This window comes from Camponotus floridanus, unplaced genomic scaffold, assembly GCF_003227725.1.
Source record: "Camponotus floridanus strain SB8 unplaced genomic scaffold, Cflo_v7.5 scaffold25, whole genome shotgun sequence".
Classification (NCBI taxonomy): domain Eukaryota; kingdom Metazoa; phylum Arthropoda; class Insecta; order Hymenoptera; family Formicidae; genus Camponotus; species Camponotus floridanus.
In genome coordinates this window covers 210,592-229,604 of record NW_020229381.1, presented here as the reverse complement: position 1 = coordinate 229,604, position 19,013 = coordinate 210,592, and the positions used below count along the sequence as shown (strand labels likewise).

The 19,013-nt window shown below is 37.1% G+C and overlaps 5 protein-coding genes across 13 annotated transcripts; 2 read left to right on the top strand and 3 right to left on the bottom strand.

The window, feature by feature from the left end:
• The first annotated feature begins 79 nt into the window (after positions 1–79).
• Positions 80–5,432, top strand: LOC105249771 (zinc finger protein 615). 5 transcript variants are annotated; one of them, XM_011255488.3, is made up of 7 exons: positions 510–623; positions 920–1,002; positions 3,253–3,494; positions 3,632–4,159; positions 4,268–4,375; positions 4,457–4,621; positions 4,704–5,432. In XM_011255488.3, exons 3-7 carry the CDS (start codon positions 3,258–3,260, stop codon positions 5,088–5,090), a joined length of 1,425 nt encoding a protein of 474 aa, XP_011253790.1. In that variant the 5' UTR covers positions 510–623; positions 920–1,002; positions 3,253–3,257; the 3' UTR covers positions 5,091–5,432. The 5 variants fall into 5 exon arrangements, with proteins under 5 accessions (XP_019882640.1, XP_011253790.1, XP_011253788.1 ...); XM_020027081.2 differs by lacking the exons at positions 510–623; positions 920–1,002 and adding an exon at positions 80–216; XM_011255486.3 differs by lacking the exons at positions 510–623; positions 920–1,002 and adding an exon at positions 1,679–1,955.
• Positions 5,433–6,327: 895 nt separating this feature from the next.
• Positions 6,328–10,116, bottom strand: LOC105249770 (proliferating cell nuclear antigen). 2 transcript variants are annotated; one of them, XM_011255483.3, is made up of 5 exons: positions 10,045–10,116; positions 9,480–9,739; positions 9,132–9,297; positions 8,888–9,032; positions 6,328–6,750 (listed from the first exon to the last, which is right to left on the bottom strand). In XM_011255483.3, exons 2-5 carry the CDS (start codon positions 9,698–9,700, stop codon positions 6,497–6,499), a joined length of 786 nt encoding a protein of 261 aa, XP_011253785.1. In that variant the 5' UTR covers positions 9,701–9,739; positions 10,045–10,116; the 3' UTR covers positions 6,328–6,496. The 2 variants fall into 2 exon arrangements, with proteins under 2 accessions (XP_011253785.1, XP_025264959.1); XM_025409174.1 differs by lacking the exon at positions 10,045–10,116 and having other exon boundaries at positions 9,480–9,856.
• A 257-nt stretch (positions 10,117–10,373) lies between these two features.
• LOC105249768 (protein PFC0760c) lies at positions 10,374–14,267 on the bottom strand. Of its 4 annotated transcripts, none has more exons than XM_020027087.2 (6): positions 14,051–14,267; positions 12,623–13,327; positions 12,052–12,554; positions 11,457–11,940; positions 10,997–11,344; positions 10,374–10,882 (listed from the first exon to the last, which is right to left on the bottom strand). In XM_020027087.2, the coding sequence occupies exons 1-6, from the start codon at positions 14,063–14,065 to the stop codon at positions 10,814–10,816; spliced, it is 2,124 nt and encodes a 707-aa protein (XP_019882646.1). In that variant the 5' UTR covers positions 14,066–14,267; the 3' UTR covers positions 10,374–10,813. The 4 variants fall into 4 exon arrangements, with proteins under 4 accessions (XP_019882646.1, XP_019882647.1, XP_011253780.1 ...); XM_020027088.2 differs by lacking the exon at positions 14,051–14,267 and adding an exon at positions 13,550–14,016 and having other exon boundaries at positions 10,997–11,326; XM_011255478.3 differs by lacking the exon at positions 14,051–14,267 and adding an exon at positions 13,550–14,009.
• A 427-nt stretch (positions 14,268–14,694) lies between these two features.
• LOC105249767 (protein YIF1B) lies at positions 14,695–17,148 on the bottom strand. The gene is made up of 4 exons (XM_011255476.3): positions 16,930–17,148; positions 16,502–16,590; positions 15,801–16,142; positions 14,695–15,624 (listed from the first exon to the last, which is right to left on the bottom strand). Exons 1-4 carry the CDS (start codon positions 16,958–16,960, stop codon positions 15,094–15,096), a joined length of 993 nt encoding a protein of 330 aa, XP_011253778.1. The 5' UTR covers positions 16,961–17,148; the 3' UTR covers positions 14,695–15,093.
• Positions 17,149–17,497: 349 nt separating this feature from the next.
• Positions 17,498–18,580, top strand: LOC105249766 (60S ribosomal protein L18a). Its single transcript, XM_011255475.2, has 3 exons — positions 17,498–17,584; positions 17,844–18,023; positions 18,167–18,580. Exons 1-3 carry the CDS (start codon positions 17,567–17,569, stop codon positions 18,500–18,502), a joined length of 534 nt encoding a protein of 177 aa, XP_011253777.1. The 5' UTR covers positions 17,498–17,566; the 3' UTR covers positions 18,503–18,580.
• The last annotated feature ends 433 nt before the right edge of the window (positions 18,581–19,013 follow it).

The window sequence follows — 19,013 nt, the reverse complement described above, 5'->3', positions numbered from 1 at the left end:
GGAACTTGGCCGTTCCCGCGGATTCCGATCGGCTCCCTCTTTTCTTCTTTCCGCGACGATATTATATATTATATATCGGAGCCCGAGGAGGCCGGATCTGAAACGTCAGGGGGCGAGGGGAAAAGTCAGTTGATCGGATGCAACGCGAGACGAAGAATTCGGCGACGCCGAAGCAGGCGGCGCATCCTAACCACCTCCTCGTCGTAGCACCGACAGGTAAAAAGGCGTCTCGATAAGCGGGCGTCGCGAGATTGATTATTTAAACGGCAGGGAGGGTCGCGCGAGCGCGACTTATCGCCCCCGTTGCAAAATGGGTCGACGACGCAATGCGGTACGTCGTCGCGCACGCACACACACACACACGTGGACACACGTACATACACACCGCATACACACGCACACGTACGCTTAGCGAGTGCATGTGACCGAGGAAATCCTGAAAATCGAACAATCCCACTACCGGCGCCATCTTCGGGCACGAATAGCATCTTCGATCGCGTCCAATTTCCACCAAGTCGGAATGACAAAGCCCGAAACGATCCATAGATCCCTCCGGCCTCGGCGCGTCGACGCGTGACACTAGAGTGATACAAGAGTGCAATTGTTGATTCTACTGCAAACACGTAGGTATCAATCAAAGTTATCGTTACGGATAGAAAATAAATAGTAAGTCCTATCTCCAAAAAGAAATCATTCAAACTCGACTGCGGCAAGTACTGCCGATATCGTTAAACGCAAAAATGCTCTTGCATGTGTCAATCTTGTAATTTGTCTTATATGTATATCAATGCGCGTGTAAACTTTGCGTTAGAGCTTGCTATAAGACTAGAGACTTATAAATTGTTCGAAAAATCAATCGAAGAGACGCGCGACGAATATCATCGCGAGAAGATGACTAATTCTTGGTAAAATCTTCTAGACGTCCCGTGTCAACAAACTCGCAAAAGAGGGAGAAAGGAAGCGCGATCCTTGGTCTGGACGGGACGGATCATCGAGCGGCAGGTGATCGATACTTCGGCGACGATTCGTCGCTCCGAAAAAATCATATACTTTTCTCCCCTTCGACGAGAGAAGAGCCTTAAAATAAGGAAACCGTCCATCGACATGGCCGAATATCAACAGGCATAAATCAAGAAGTCGGCGGACGCGATCGCGAGGTCGGCCTTCCTCTCGACGCGACCCTCGACGGGTCTCTCGAGTCGAGTCGCATCTACGATCGAAGATACAGAGAACCGAAGCAGCGGCGGCGGCGGTGGCGGTGGCGGCGAGGGTCGCTTCGACGAAGGGGTAGGGTCGCGGGAAGGGTATCCCGGCGGGTGCGGGGAGAATAGGAAGAGAGAGCGGTAGAGAAGTGACGGTTCGGGAGGGAGGAGAGAGGGAATCGTCGGGAGGGTGCATGAATCGTCGTGGAGCGAGCGGGCGGATGGACGTACGGACGCAAACGCTGAAATCAGCTCGGGCGATCGATGCGATAAATGGATGCGTGCGATTGGTAGCCGGGAAAATCGATGATGAACACAGGGGGGCATACCCTACCCTCCCTGCCTCTACCTCTCTAGCCGGCTTTCGCCGGCGAGCCGCGCCGCGCCGCGCCGCGCCGCACCGCGCCGCACCGCACCGCACCGCACCGTACGGCGCGCGGAGAGGATGGAGCAAAGACCGAAATATCGATTTTTAGGCCCCTACGCGGCGGTTCGTTCGATGCTCGTATCTGCCCCGTGCCCCCGTCCTGTCCGCGCCAAGCGCCTTTCAAAACACCGACGACGCGCGCGAGATACGTCGCGCTCGTGCACGCAGTCTGCCCGTCTCCGTCTCCGTCGACGTCCTGATCCTCCGCGCGTCTCCCTCGGATTCGTTTATCGTCGCGGCTGAATCGCGCGCCCGGCTAGATCGAGTAGATCTCGGTGTGAATCCTGCGAGTCTCGTTGTCCGGCAGTGTGCGCCGATGTTTTCAGGTAAATCGCGAGAACGGCAAAAACGAGACGTCTGGCCGGAACAAGAGAGAAAGAGGTGGAGGGGCTGAGAGGGGGAGGGGGAAGCGATCGAGGGCTCGTCGCGACGCGATTCTCTCGCGCTCTTCTTCTCCCCGTGGATGATTCACGCGAGCGTCCGCGAATATCAATGCGGGGATTCTTCCTCAGTGTCGAGACGCGCGTCGGAGTGTTTCCGGTGTAACCCGCATATATATATACATACATACATGCTATACATCCGCGACGTAATAGTACACGCGACTCCCGACACCTCGGTATCGAGAGGGTGCGAATGAGGGGTGCCGTGTCGGATCGCCGGATTCGCGGTAAAGGACAGGGCGGTCAACCCCGATGCCTGCGCATCCTGATTGAGTTTGCAAATTCGATTAACGCGCGGCGAGCTATGGAGATCGGGGAATAATCTCGCGGCGGCGAGTTTATCACGTTGCGCGACTTATCGGCCTGCATTGATCTGTGACTGATACGGGCGGCGACAACGACGACGACGACGACGACGACGACGGGATCGTCGCAAACGTGATCAAGGGACAGCTCGACAGCTCCGCTCGAGTCGTGAGTGAAGGAAACGATCGAATCGATCTCGCCAATTCGAACAACGTATCGTGATCGTTCTCGAGAAAGTATCCGTCGTACATCTCCGTATCGATTTTTCAAATGATTCGTACAATTTTGGAGCAACGTGCGAGCCGAACGACGCCAAGTTTACGCGACTGCTGCGATATAATCGCGGTGGAGAGATAACGTTTACGCTGGAAGGAGATGTTTTGTCTTTGTGGATCACGCGGCGAAGGAATCACAGATCATTCGCTAGATCGTGACGCGCTTTTCGCTCGCGAGATCGGACGCGATCATGGCGACGTGTAGCCTCTCTTTCTAAATCCGCCTTTGTAGATAATCGTCCGGAGTCGCGTAATCGCGACGATAGATCGATACTGATAAAAATACGCAAGATGCTGACGAAAAACAGATTCGACGCTGCCATGTTCTGCCAAATATGTAATTTCATCGGTTTATCAATGAAAGATTACATCGCCACGCAACAGGCTCATCGCATACAGACGCATTAAAATTCTCTACAAACATTGCATATTGCATATACATCGCATTTTTCTGACGTTTATTCTACGTCAAAACTGTATGGATTAGATAAATTAATTCGATTAATTTTAATATGCGTTTAGCATTAAATGCACAGAATGGCACGCAATGTTATACTTTTATATTTTATCTAATTGAATCGCGCTTTTGTTTAACACAGAAAAGATGGCAATCGCTGCTTCGGAGAATTATCAGCTGAAGTGGCACAGCTATGGAGCGCATCTTCATAGCTCCGTCGCGACGTTGCTTCATTCGGAGTCCTTTGCGGATGTTCTGCTGGCCACGTCCTGCGGCCGACACGTGGCGGCTCATCGATTCGTCCTCGCTGCCTGCTCATCGTACCTAAGTCACATTTTCCAGACATGCCACTTTGGCGCGAATACTAATGCTCCGATAATCGTGGTTGGTACAATGAAGATTTGCTGAATCTTTTAACGTGATATTTTTCCTGCTCGTTGCAAAATCAAGATTGTCATTTTGAAACAGTATAACACGCGCATACAATAAACGATTCGATAATATTATTCTGTGCTTTTCAGGTATTGCCTACAGAGATTGGATATCGTACGCTAAAAATCCTGATACAATACATGTACAGCGGCGAAGCCACCGTGACGAATGATCAGCTGGAGGGAGTCTTGAAAGCCGGTGATATATTGCGTGTGCGTGGACTATGGAGATCGAATACCGGTAGCAGCAAGAAGGAAAATATACAGTCGAACAATCAGAAGATCGAACGTGACAAACGGGAGCCCTCGCAGCTGACCGGACAGATACAGAAGATCAAACTGGTGCAACCGACCACCGAGAAAATAGTCGAGAACGCGCAACAGGCGGCTACGGCATGCCAAAATAATATACAACCCTCGAAGCCAATCGAGAGGAAAAGCACTGAGAAGATCATCGAAGATAAGACCAACGAATCCGACGCCAAGAAAATCTTGGAGGAAAATAAGAACAATGAGCAAAATAAAAACAAAGAGAATCTCGAGACGAATGGAAAGAAGAAAAAATCTGTAAATAGTGATGTCGAATCGAACAAATCGAAGAGCGAAGGTGGCGACAATGTGAGACAACTTTTTGTAGATTTAATTGTAATGACGTGATAAAAAAAAGGAGAGGCGTAAAGAGGCATAGAAAATCTAACGTTTTCTTCTCGTTTTTTCCTTTTTTAGACGGAACTAAATTTGGAACTGTTAGTGAAGGATGAGCCGATCGATTGGGAAGAGACGATCGATCCGTCGGAATCGCTTACGATAGACCACGAGATTGATATCAAACCAGTACGTTAAAGTAAAACTATTCATTCTTTTTTATAATGAAGAGATCGGGAAGTAAAACAATTCCTACTATTCCCTTCATAGGAGATTGTGCACAGCGCGGACGAAGATGGAGATATGGAAGAGGAGGAATATACACCATTGACGTGCGACATGTGCAGTCAAACATTTAACAGACCATCAGATTGGGTGAGACATATAGAATTCACGCACGCTGACATGACTGAAAATCGAAGAAAGAAACGAAAGGTATTTTGGATTTCTTTAAGTGCGATATGATTCGCGTAAATACAATTATATCACAGAACTTCGTGAACCGCAACGATTTCAGGACGATGTGAACGACGACAGCAAGGACTTCCCACCTCTGAAGTGCGACCTATGCGGCAACATGTATTCCACACCGCAGGAGTGGGTACGTCACATACAGACGGAACATACGGAGGAACAGTTGGCCTTGATGAACAATTCGGCGCCCCCTAAGCCGAAGAGGGTACACAATCACCAAAAATTATGTAATATATGTCAAAAGGAATTCCCGAGCCACGCCTCGATGGTCATCCATCAGAGAACGCATACGGGCGAGAAGCCTTTCCTCTGTTCCTACTGTAAAAAAGGCTTCAATGTAAAAAGCAATCTATTGAGGCATTTAAGAACACTGCATGACAAATACGTACATCCCAGCTTATACGGGAGTAATGGTAGCACGAACGCTTAAAGGCCCTTCACATTCTTTTCCGAAACACATACACATATAAATATATATATTTCTGTTTTGCATGGCGTCTCAGTCGTGGAGAGACTATACAGCATCTTATCTATGTCCAATATTATGTCTACCTAGACTGAACGCATATCTATATAACGTATAAAAGGATGCCAAATTGGAACGTGATGTGACAAGGAACTAGTAGAATCGAGATCTGTGTTGTAATCTCCACTGAGAAAAACATAACTGAGCGCATTTTAAAAATTCCCAATGCATATTGGAGAGAAATCTATAATACAAACTATTTTTTCTAAAAAAAGGTAGAATTATCGCGTTCTTTATAATATAATAATAATCTTCTTTTTAATCATGTATAAAATATATGATAGAACTCCTCTCGTTAAATAATTTTTGATTGAGTTAAAACAAGAAAGCAATATCAGGGCTTTAATACCAAAGAGGCTGATTAATATTGCCAAAACTCTCATTTTGTTGTGTTTTCAACTGTTTCTTTTCTTGATCTCTAATATAGTGCACGCATAAAAATTATTTCTTAAAAAGAAATTTTTTTTTAAGTACAAGAACAAATGTGTGCTGAATGATTTTACTTATAAAGACCTGTCGAGGAGTGCTTGCGTGTAAAATAATTCTATAGTATAAATCAATATTTAATGATTAATTATTAACTTATTTAGAATAATTATACAAGAAATCCAAATTATGTAAGATTTAACTGTATACTTCTAGGCTATTCCATCCATAATAGCCCTTTTATTCCCTCAGCTCGTAAGTTAATTATGTATTTTTATATTAAAATAGCTTATACACACACAAACGTAAGAAATAAGATTAAGCAAAACTTGAAATTTCGATCTAGGCTAGGATATAAGAATATAACATATAATATTTAAAATTTATCAAATTTTTTGGAAATATATTGAGTTCTTCTTACATATAAAAAAATGCGATATTATCAAAATACTGTCACAGTCTCTGGAACAGTAATAATGTGAATATTGATTAAGAGAATGACACCATTTTGCTATATTAATCATTATTGTGTCACTCTACTATGAATTTTAGTGTCAATTCTGCATTATGCTAGCACTGTGACAAGCCAAATAACTTTTAAATGTAAAATTCAAATAATATATTATCTTAAAAGTACTTCTAACTTTGCGTTAATTATACCTCAATATTGAATAATGAAATATTTATTTTTCCTTTCATTATTAAAATACAAATATGATATTGTTAATCTCCTTATTAAGAATTAACATGTCGATTCATCTTTTTCTATTGAAATAAATATGCCAAGTAAGAAAAATACTAAGATACATTTTTTTTATAATGCAATAAGTAATTTAACACGCTGATGATAATTATAGTTTAGTATATATGAATTTTTTTTAATTTTAATTTTCCTCCTCATCATCAATCTTAGGCGCCAGGTAATACCTGATATGTCCAATATCACCAATTTTATATTCACATACTAAAGGCACATCATCCGACATGGATAGTTGAACTTGATTGCAAAGAGGTCCAGCCTTCACAAAACAATTTAAATAACGACAAGAAAATGTTAACTTTACTGGTTCCTGCATATTAACTATTACTGCTTCCTCTTCATTATCAGCATCTGCAGTTTGTGCTAATTTAATATTGGCTGTAAAAAAAAATAGAAAAATGTAACATGTATAAGATAAATCATAATATAAATGAAATTTAAATTTAATAATTAAATTAATTTAATAGTTTGAACTTTTAATTGTATTGTGAACATATAATACATATATATATATATATATATATATATATATATATATATATATATATATTCTGTGAAAGTCTATATAGTGATTTTCACAGAAAAATATTCAAAAATAGATAGCATTATTTTTTTATCAGTAATGTTTGAATCAATCTCAATAAATAGTAATAAATAATTTCTCTTGCAAATCACAATTGTGTTCATGGTAAAATTCAAATCATTAAACAATTGAATTTATTTATCATGATCTCTGTATCTTTTAGTTTAAAATACAAAAAAGAAATAAAGCTTTTATGAAATGCAACATTTTTTGTGTAGCAATTATGAACATTATCAACAAAGCTTTCACTCTAATTTTGAGTATCTCTGTATAAACATATCTACAACATTTATTCTATTTAGCTTCATTTGATAAAAACATATATCTTTATCATGCTTTGATCAAGTATCTATAATAACAATATTTCTGGCAAGAAAAGAAATTGTAAATAGCTATAACTTTTGTTCTCAAACCGAAAATAGAAAAATAAATATTTCAAATATATTTTTAATTAACAATGTTTCAAATTGAAATCAATTCCTGTGATTTGTCATTATATATAGGCAAAATACATGAAAAATTTCATTGTTAAAAGAAATATTGATAACACAGTCATCTTAATGATGTCTTAATAATGTTATAATTGTCTTTAATGATGTAGATAAAATACTAATTGTATTGTGTGTATATGTCTGTATTGTGTGTGTGTGTGTATGTATATATATATATATATATATATATATATATATATATATATATATATATATTATATATACCGGGTGTTTCAGACCACCCGTACACCCCATTTTAAAGCAAAGGAAGTGGTTATTTTGAAAAATGTTTCAGACAAAAGTTGTTGAAGATAAAGTAATGCATTACATGGGTAAATTTGATTGACCTTGGGTGGCGTCGTGAAGGTCATGTCAAGGTCGACTTGAATTTTTTAAATGGGAACCCCTATTTTTCATTGCATATTCTTGTAGCTTATCTCGAGAGCTTTCCAAAACACTATAATTAAGTACCTTTTTATTAAGTACTTTTTGAGTTATAAGGCTTGAAATAATTTCTTAATTTTATATAAACCATAAAATATCTAGTAAACCATTCATTTTTCGATTATCTTACCTTCATACTTTTATGTACAAAATAATGAGAGGAATCAATTGGTGTAAAGAAAACACATAGTTGTTTCTAAGAAAAAATATGGAATTGTTAATTGCAAATTACATATTTTTTCTTAGAAACAACTATGTGTTTTCTTTACACCAATTGATTCCTCTCATTATTTTGTACATAAAAGTATGAAGGTAAGATAATCGAAAAATGAATGGTTTACTAGATATTTTATGGTTTATGTAAAATTAAGAAATTATTTCAAGCCTTATAACTCAAAAAGTACTTAATAAAAAGGTACTTAATTATAGTGTTTTGGAAAGCTCTCGAGATAAGCTACAAGAATATGCAATGAAAAATAGGGGTTCCCATTTAAAAAATTCAAGTCGACCTTGACATGACCTTCACGACGCCACCCAAGGTCAATCAAATTTACCCATGTAATGCATTACTTTATCTTCAACAACTTTTGTCTGAAACATTTTTCAAAATAACCACTTCCTTTGCTTTAAAATGGGGTGTACGGGTGGTCTGAAACACCCGGTATATATATAAATTATGTATGTGTGTATATTATAAATCTGCAGCATATATCTATTTCTAAAATATACTATGAGTACATAGATTATAAAAGTCAATCTTTGGATAGGATCAATGTGTTTATACGCATTACACATAGTTTTTTGTTTGGACTATAATGTTTGTGCTTTTTTGTCCTCTTTCCAAAAGAACATCTATTTATTCCTATTTAATTTATTTTTATACATGAGCAAGTTAATTTAAATCACCAAACTGGTGTATAGCTGAATCCTTTCAGAAGCCCAATCAGTCATAAAGAAGAAAAAGAAGAAAAATACATAGAATATGGAAAATATTTACCTGAGCCATAGTCACCAGTTGCGCTGAATTTTATACCTTCCTTGGTACAGGCAAAAGTTATAGATTCTCCAAACTGGCTCAAATCTCTGCATATGCGAGTAAATTCTGCAGACGGCATTTTCACAACACAAGAGTAAGAGGTTTCCTACAAAATAATAAAGTATATAGAATATATCATGTATATAGAATGCCATTTTTAATATCGTCTCATTATTTATATCTAGTGAATCTAAGTGAATCTCACAGGAATGCCAAGATGCTCCTGATCCATGTTGATTAGCTTCATCTCATATTCAGCAAGCTTGTCTTTGTTAGGTGATTCAAATATAAAAACGATAGATTCAGGATTATCCACCGCCCTGAGGGTCACTGTATCTTCTGCACCAGCGCATCGTAGGATCTTTGACATGCTAAAAAAGCATTTTTTCTTTTTTTAACTCCATTCTACTCACAATTCCTTCTCTTTCTTTTGTCTCTAGTTTATTTCAAAGTATCTAAAATCTAAGGAGACGCAGCCAAAAGAAAGGAAAAGAAGTTCTCTTTTTTTTTCTTCTCAAGATTTCCCGGATTATAACCTCGAAATTCAACTCACCAACTGATGCTCATGCCCATTGATAGATTCCGATCGCAACGATATTTATCAAAGCCATCGCTCCTGAGGTTCAATGAGACCAGGGAAACGTGAGCGTTGTCCATCGCCTGGACTTGAATCCCTGAATCCGAACATTCGAACGTCGCTTCTGTCAAGAGATCCTTGACCGCATCCAACACCTTCTTCAGGATCGCGCTCTGTATCAGACGTGCCTCGAACATGTTGTCGTTTGTCTCTACTTGATAGATTCCTGGAGCTTACTTTAAACAGAAAAGAAAATGCGAAAAAATCAAACGTAGCACTTGAAATCAATCAATCAAAGCAACACGAAGCAACAGGCGTTCTCGAAGGAAGTCAGTGTTATTAGACGGGCCAGGTTTTCCCGCGCACGCATAATATCAATGAAGTAGTCATTCGCAGGAAATGAGGTCTTATATTGCCCCCGTTTAATCTTTTTTAAATTATTTAAAAAAAATTTTCTCCATTAAGAATATCAATAAGATCGTATAATATATGCATATATATTATATATATGCAAGATAATTATAATAGTTTATTTACTCACGAAATGATATATACTTGATCCGTCTTCTGCGATTTTGTGAAAACATGTGAGGGGCTCCATGTGTCACCATATATTATATACTATATACGTGAGTCACCGTTTCATTTCGCATGCGCGAAAAAACCTGGCCATCTAATAACATTGGAAGATAATTACCCGCCTTTTCTCACCAGTTAAAACGGAAGTAGATAGTGGCATCTTTGAATGATCAAAAATGTTCGCATCCGGTGTTCAAAATGATACAATATGCTTATTTACGATAGAAGAAATAAATTTTTCACATTGTGGTTTTATATGTATAGATACACAAAGTCATTATTTGTAAAATATTAAATACTATATTTCTGCGATTCGGCAAGCTTTTCAGTTATAATTGACATTGTATATATTGTTGGCAATTACGGATATGTAAAAAAATGCGATTGATGTTTTGCAGCTTCCTTCACTATATAAAATTGGGCTATTGAATAAAATGACGCATAGATTGATTATTACACAGCGAGAATACACAAAATAATAATTTTAATAATGCAATAGCTTACATAATTTCGCACTTAAGCTTGGGATATATTCATTGAAATTCATTGAAAAAAAAAAAAAGGATAATTACAAAATGCTTAAACACTCTGCAATTGCTTATACTATCGTATTTAAATACATGCAGTCTTATTTGTTTATATTACGTTACTACTGATATTTACATATTACTTATGAAATTAATCTTCATAAAAATCGGATCAGCATGATACATGAGCATTAAAATGATATATTATTCAATGCCCCAAAAACTGATATCGCCTGTCGTATTCTCCAATTTGCTGAACATTTGATCAAGATGCTAAAATAAGAGAGCATATATCAAATTTTTAGATTCTGAGCAAAGAATTATATTGATCAGCTAATGTATTGATGTGTCTAATTCAGAGAAATAATTTATCATCCTTGTACTTACATCGCTTTGTTCATCTTCATTACCTAATGTTTCCAATGGCTTATCGCCAAACATATTTTCATTATCATTGATATTTTCGTCTTCTTCGCAATTTTCCTCATTATCATCCTCATCATCGTCAGTATCATCTGGTTCTTCATCATCGTCATCGTCGTCATCATCATCATCGTCATCGTCATCATCGTCCTCGTCCGATTGCATATTAGATAACATGTCCATTTCTTCGTAATCTTGAGGTTCTTCTTTAATCTTTCTAAACATCATTGTTTCTTCGGCTTCTTCCGTCTCGGTTGGACTGCTCGGTGGTGGAGTTTCTGATGCTGAAGGTATCTGAGGAGATTGCGACGTCTATAGAAAGGAAACATAATTAAATCGTATTTTCATAAAAAAATAATATACAATTATGGTTTCATATACAATTGCAATATATCACAATTTAATAACGTTAATTTTATATTACCCAGGGTTGTTGTTGCTGTTCTTGTGCTGTTTTAGCCGACGTAATCAAAGTCGGCAACATGGGGGAATGGGAGTTTACATTTTGTTCCTGAGTTTGCAAATTTGGCTTATTTTGTGCCTTATTAGAATTATCTTGCAGTCGCGTTTCAACGCTATTTGCATCTTGATTCGTCGATGATTTATCCGCGTGATTAATTTTATCATCTTTCTTCATTTGATTGGCATTATTTCCTTCTTCCTTCAGCTTCTTAACATTAGGCTTAAACTCAACATGATTTGCATTCTGTTCCTTTTTCACTTGCGCAGCATTATTTGATTCCTCTTTAACTTTTTTAACGTTAGACTTGGGTTCTCCAGGAAGACAAGCATTACCTCGCTGCCGTCTAAATCTAACAATAATACTTCTCGTGTCCCACATTAAATCATGTGCCTGTTTATAAGCTGATATCGCTTCATCTACGCTATTGTATCTTATAAAAGCATATCTGTAACAAGAGTATGCAATAGTATTGTAAGCATGAAATTGTAAAATATAATTCTGTTACATCAACTATATATAAATAATGCATATATTTATATATAATCATAAAACTAACCGGGTGTTCCTCATTTTTTGCGCGTATCCTACATCTACTCGTGCTGTTGGAAATTTATTTTTCACCTCGTTTACATTAACAGATTCGGGCAAATTTCCTATGTATAAAGTATAAGGATCTATCTCTTCGGGCATCGGATTATCCTCGTCTCTTAATGATTTTCTCTCAACTTTCAGATTTCCTATACCAAATTGAATTTTTTCCAAATCTTTTATAGCTTCGTCGATATTCACATTCTCTGCCATCTGGATAAAGCAGTATCTCGGCCCGCTTGGACTTTGAAAATGTATGTTTTGTATACCAGGATGAAATAATCTAACAATATCTTTATTTAGATCTGGATCGGGAAACTTAATTATTAAGCTTTGCGCATTAATCTTATTCTTTTTGTTATATTCGTTTTCAGTCTTCAAGGCTCTCTCCGCGTCCTCTCTATTCCAGGGTCTACTGGGATAACTTTGGGACATTGGTTTCCTTGATTTATTTTTCTTTACAACTTCCTTCTGAAAAATTTCATCATATTATTTATCTTTAAAAATTTACATAGTATTCGAAACATAATCACCAGTACAGTTTTCATATCTCGATCCTCTGTCTCTTCGCTATGCCTGCTGGGCACAATTCCTGATGGAATGGGAGGTATGGGATGATTAGGTAGAGGTACAGTCATGTGATTTATTATAGCGTCATTTGTTGTCGCGGTATAATTATTTCTTTGCCATTCTAAACCGAGACTACCTGTCAGTGCTGTCGCGCCAAAGTAAGCAGCCTGATCGAATTGACCTTGCGACTGTCCAAATCGCGCCAACCTTCTATTTTTACGATGAAAGTTATTTCTCTGAACATACATATTGCTCCTATTATGACTAAATCGTTCGCGACGTGCATAGTTACCCCTTAAAGGCATTTCTCTTTGAAAAGTATTAGTAATTTCACGCGGTGTTGGTGGCGGTAAAGGGGACGTTTGCGGTGTTATCCATTGCCATGGAGCGTGCGGATGTGCCCATGCCTGAATAGGAGTGACTTGGGAAGGCACTGGTCCAAATACATGGGGTGGAGGTGGAACTCCGCTGGGTGGCGGTGGCATAGGTGGTAAGGGTGGTTGTCCTGGTAAAGGTTGAGCAACAGTAGAGGGGGAGGATGACGATGAAGAGTAGTTAGCATACGAGGAAGCATCGTATCCAAAATTTATAGACTCCTGCTTGACAAAGGTTGAAGGCTTGATAACTGTTTGCTTGACAAAAGTTTGTTTGGCTTCATTGTCTTTTTCCAATATCTGGAAGATTAGAAAGTTATGAATTAAAACAGAAGAGATTTGCGAGATTACGACGACATATACAATCGAGGAGGATCTCGTTAAAAACTGATTGTTCCATCGAGTGATGATCGGAGCGAGTAAATAAACAATGTCAAAATTGACAAGCTAACCTAAATGAATATCGTTGCAAAAATAAAAAAAAAACCCAAGCTATCAGATGACGAAGAGGATAGACATTACCGCGCGCTTCAAGAGGTGATGTTTCATATCGCATGTATGAAACTCCACTCCATTCGCCCTTATAAGGTGACAGGGTTACCCAGAGTTACAATGTAAACACAATATTGTAGCGCGAGCACGAGTACATACAACGAATGTTTACACGGGAAGGAGAGAGATAGCCCAGGGATGCCAACCTCCGCGAGATGATGTTTGCAAGAAATAAATAAACAAGAACGACCCTGACCCGACCCTGGCGTGAAATTATGGTTAATACGTCATTATACGCATCGCGTCCTCCCGCATGTCATCCTTTCTCGCTCTCTCCCTCTCTCCCCTCCCCCCCGTACCGAATCTCCCCATGTTCCAACGTTTTTTTCCCCTCAAGCTGCATATCGATCTGCAACATGTCGCGGAAATACGCGACGATTGACGTTACACACGCGGTATCGACGCAGATATAATGATGCGTGCGATGACAGACGACGACGTACACTCGGTCGACGCGCACAAGATACGTACTCTCTTCATTATCATGTTTTCACATTGCGAATCTTGGGCAATCCCGTTGCGTTGGCTGACCACGCGTGTTACGATGTTCGCGACTTCGCGAGGAATACCCTGCAACCTACGCCGTCGCCGTCGTGCGAGTCTTGCGCGCGCGATCGATCGTCGGATTCAAATTCCCACTTCGATCACGATACACTTGCGCTCGCGTTTTCACGTGCACGACCGCCATTGCCAATCAATAGCTCGGGTCTCCATCGCGCGACTCTCGCGAATGCGCACGTGACGATGACGAAAAGCGTGGATGTTGATTGCTCGCCGCTTTTACGTGCCTCCCACATGTAGAAACATGTGTATACACTCATTAATCGCCGCACTAATTACGCCGCGATTCACTGTAATTTTTGACATTTCAATAAATGTTTTTCACGTGATCCAAAAACGAAATATACGCAAAATTAAGTTAATCGACAAAAACTGGATTTTGAATATTTTAATTTAAGTAAGGCTCGTTCGCATTGCAAAAGGTGAGCGAGTGAGACAGCTGTCCATTTTCTCCCAAATCTACTCGAAAGGACAATGCAAATCGAGATTGAATAGAACATGAGAAAAAGAGATTTGACGAGTCTGTCTCTATAAAAATCAAAATACAATCTAAATCTAAGGAAAAAATTTATTTTCCAGACACTTTCATCAATCTTCAAATATACCATACATGTACGAAATAAAGTATTCGAGATTTGCTCTTATCTAAATATATTTGTGCATCATGACTGTTAAAAAAATTACAACTATAATTAATTCTAATTACATAATACAATTTATTTATTAATTTTACGCGAGTTTAATATCATACGTATCAAACCTATACCATTTTCCAGTGCTCTTTTTTCCCAGAATCTTTTAATAATGCGCATGATGATTTACTATATTTGTATCGAATTTTATTACAAAAAATGTACAGATGATGTTAGTAACCAAATAATAAATATACACATCTTTTCTTCTTCCCTTCATTGCGTCTTATAAATTTCTTGCACATGTAAATTTCTTGCCATTTAAATTAAATGATACGACAGCCACCACATCAAAATAGGTTGTATACCAGCTAAGAATAATATAAAGTAAAGTCGTCTCTTATTTCCAGAAGCCGTATACGAACTATGGCCTTGCGGAATGACTCTTAACTTTAACGATCGCATCAGAAAAATAGCTAGAGAAATGCTAAAATATAGTAGCATCGTAAAATAGCCCAGCTTTCCAAATATCAACGACATCAATAAGGCTGCATTAATACCAACATATTTGTAACCACAATATGCCAACAAGTCTAACGTTGCTAGACTAGTTTGAACATTCATCACATACAGACTCACAGTATGAAAGAGCAATTCAATCACACCCCATGCTAGAGCGCTGCTAGCCAGAATACCTAACTGTTCGTGAGTGAAACGTTCGTGCATACCTAAAACTAATCCTGCTGTAGCAACATATGTGAAAAACGCCATTGTAGGAATATACATGTCTGGCGCGTTTTTCTCATATCGTGGTTGTAATGGTACGTCTTGTTCATATTTTACAGACCAGTCCTATAAAAATAAATTATACAATTTCATCAATACAGTTAGCATTTGACGCTTTTTGTTTTTATAATATGTAACTTTCATGTAGATATATTTTTATATAAAATAAAGATAATAAAACTATTGAAATATAGTATTTGTCAGTTATAGTATTCATTTCATGAGTATTTTAGAAAACTTACGTTATGTGTAAATGGAAAGATCAATAACATTAACTTTGCGAAGACATAATCTGTGTTTACAGCAAAATAATATTTCAAGGCTGTAACTGGCACATATTTTTCAAATTGCTGCTTCCCAGTACCAACTAATGTGTTTCCATATTGTACAGCCATGTTTGTAACCATTGGTTGAGCCAATAATTGCGTCGCAAATTGTGAGCTCGCAAACTCTTCACCTTGAGTGTTATCGAGTGGATAATTTGATATTTGTGGATTAAATCCATATGGTGCTGATGGTGGTGGTGGCGTTTGTCCAGGAACGTTAAAACCATATTCTGGCATTGCACCATTATTCACAGGCACCTAAAATTAAAATTCCAACAAATAGTTGGAGTTTTTACATATATTTTATATATAATATAATATAGTACATATTGTAAGGAGATGACGATGTTGCGAGCGCGCGTTAACGATAGCAGGATAGATAGATGGCGGAAGAAGAAGAATAGACATATAAAGAGTTCTTTTTTTTGTCAATCAATTGAGGAGAATAAACGCTGAATTTTTTTAGACCAGATTACTTATCCATATACCTTTTACAATATATATATATATATATATATATATATATATATATATATATGTGTGTGTGTGTGTAATATGTGAAATGAATAAGATATATATATATATATATATATATATATATATTCTGTGAAATTTACCTGTTGGTTATACATATATGAGCTCTGCGGCATTGGAGGAGTTGGTGCGGATAAACCAGCTGATGGATCTAACAATCTCTTCGGTTTTCCTGTCAAATCACAATTAATATTTATATAAAAAATATAAAGATAATAAAATGAGCAATTTTTATATTTATCATTTAAATAACAGTAATAGATATTACAATAAGACATAATTCTATTGTTAATATTATTTGTGAAAAAGTATGTAATTTATATAATCAAGTTTTCCTGTTACATTCGCATAATGCTAAAAATAACATTACGCAATAACAAGAAATATATAGTATAATAAAAGGGGTATCAATTTTTCAAATATCTTGTTGTAAAGATAACATAAATATCTTGCGCTAAAAACAGAAAGACTTAATTTAAGTTTACATCTGTCACTCGTAGGTTACACTCACCTCGGCGTGCGTTCGAGTGATTATAATTCATGCTTCAACAGTGTTTATGTTCCAGTTCGTTCAGCAAAATAAGATACAAACTTACTCGCACCTTCTCAATCCTTTCATCAGAATGAAATTAAGAGTAATTTATACTACAACATGTCGTCATGTTCTGCTCTTTGTAGCAGCCTGACCGCCATTGTGGGATCTTCTATTCGTAGACTGATGTTACATCTGTCATATGATTAGTTTGATGTCCATTGGTTATCGAATAGAGAATTTCTAGGAAATTCGAAAGTTTCTTGAAATCTGATAATCTGTCACATGGCAAATGAAATATTATTCTCGTAGAGAATTTATATTTTCGATTTAATATGAAATCTGATATCCTATCATAGAGCTTGTAATAATGGAGGTATCTTGTTTATTGTCATAGATAAGTCTGTTCCAAAATTATCGATTAATATCATCAAAGAATTGCTATTCCCTAGAACTCTTTGCTTCTTTCGTCTTGATTGGTTAATGGAGATTACGTTCGCTGCACATGCGCGAAAAATTCGACTCGTTTCAGAACATTACGCAACAGCTGAGTTGTTGACAGCTGTTGAGCAATCGCTCTTTCCGATCGTGATATACATATATATAACAGGGCGATATGAAAGCCAAGGGTGAGGTGAGTTGATTTTGGCAAATTTTATATAAGGAACAAGCGAAATCAATATCACAAATTATTTTCTCTTATCTAAATCGTCGAATATTTCTTTAAGATTTACGTAAAAATGCAAATTGCAAGTTTAAATCTAAATATTTGATTGCCATAACCTATAAATAAACATACCGATAAATGCTTATACATGCTCTTATAAATATATTAAATAAATAAATATCATTAATATACAAACTAGGAGTTTGGTTTTTAATTATTCTTTTAGTTGAAGGAATTTGAAGTGATAGGGCGCAAGCTCCCTACTGAAAAGGAGAAAACTACTCCTCTTTACAAAATGAGGATATTCGCGCCTGATGTTATAGTGGCCAAGTCCAGATTTTGGTATTTCCTGCGTCAATTGAAAAAATTCAAAAAATCCACAGGAGAAATAGTATCTCTCAAGCAGGTATTTATCTTGATATACATCATAAATATATTACGTTTGTCTCATTGCTAAGAAAGAATATAATATGACAATGTATGACTAATTTTAATTTATTCTTATATGCAATAATCGAAAATTAAATCTAAGAATCTCCATTATTTCAGATTCCAGAAAAGACACCTATAAAGATAAAAAACTTTGGAATTTGGCTAAGATATGATTCTCGATCTGGTACACATAATATGTACAGGGAATATAGGGATCTTTCTGTCAGTGGGGCTGTAACACAGTGTTATAGAGATATGGGTGCCCGTCATCGCGCGCGAGCTCACTCCATACAAATAATCAAAGTGGAAATTGTGAAAGCTGCAAATTGTCGTAGACCTCAAGTAAAACAATTTCATGATTCTAAAATCAAGTTTCCATTGCCCAAGCGTATTCATCACAAAAATCGTATGCCACTATTCAGTGTACGAAAACCACGCACTTATTTCCTGTGAATACTATGACCAGTGTTTATTATGACACTAAATATATATTATTCTGTGGGAAATAAAAACAATATAATTGTTTACAATTTTAGTTTGTTTTCCTATCTTATTTCATATATGCATTCCAGAATAATATAGCAAAAAATTAAGTATAATGTTAAGAGAATTTTAAAATAGCTTTCATTTAAAACTTAAGAATTATCCTCTCTTCCTTTTACCAATAAACATTTAAAGTACATGCTTCTCTGAAAACGCTCTGACATCAACTTAAAATATCAAAATGACATTGTCGCACATCGATGTAATCGACAATCGCGTCAACAAATGATGTAAATCAACGGATATTGATATTACATTATAAAATCAAATATAACATATTTATATATTTCTTATTTAAATATATAAATTATGATACGTATATTTAAATAAAATATATGTATCATTCTCTCTCTTTCTCTTTCTCTCTCTCTCTCTCTCTCTCTCTATTTTATTCAAATTTGAATTATTCAATGATTGGTAA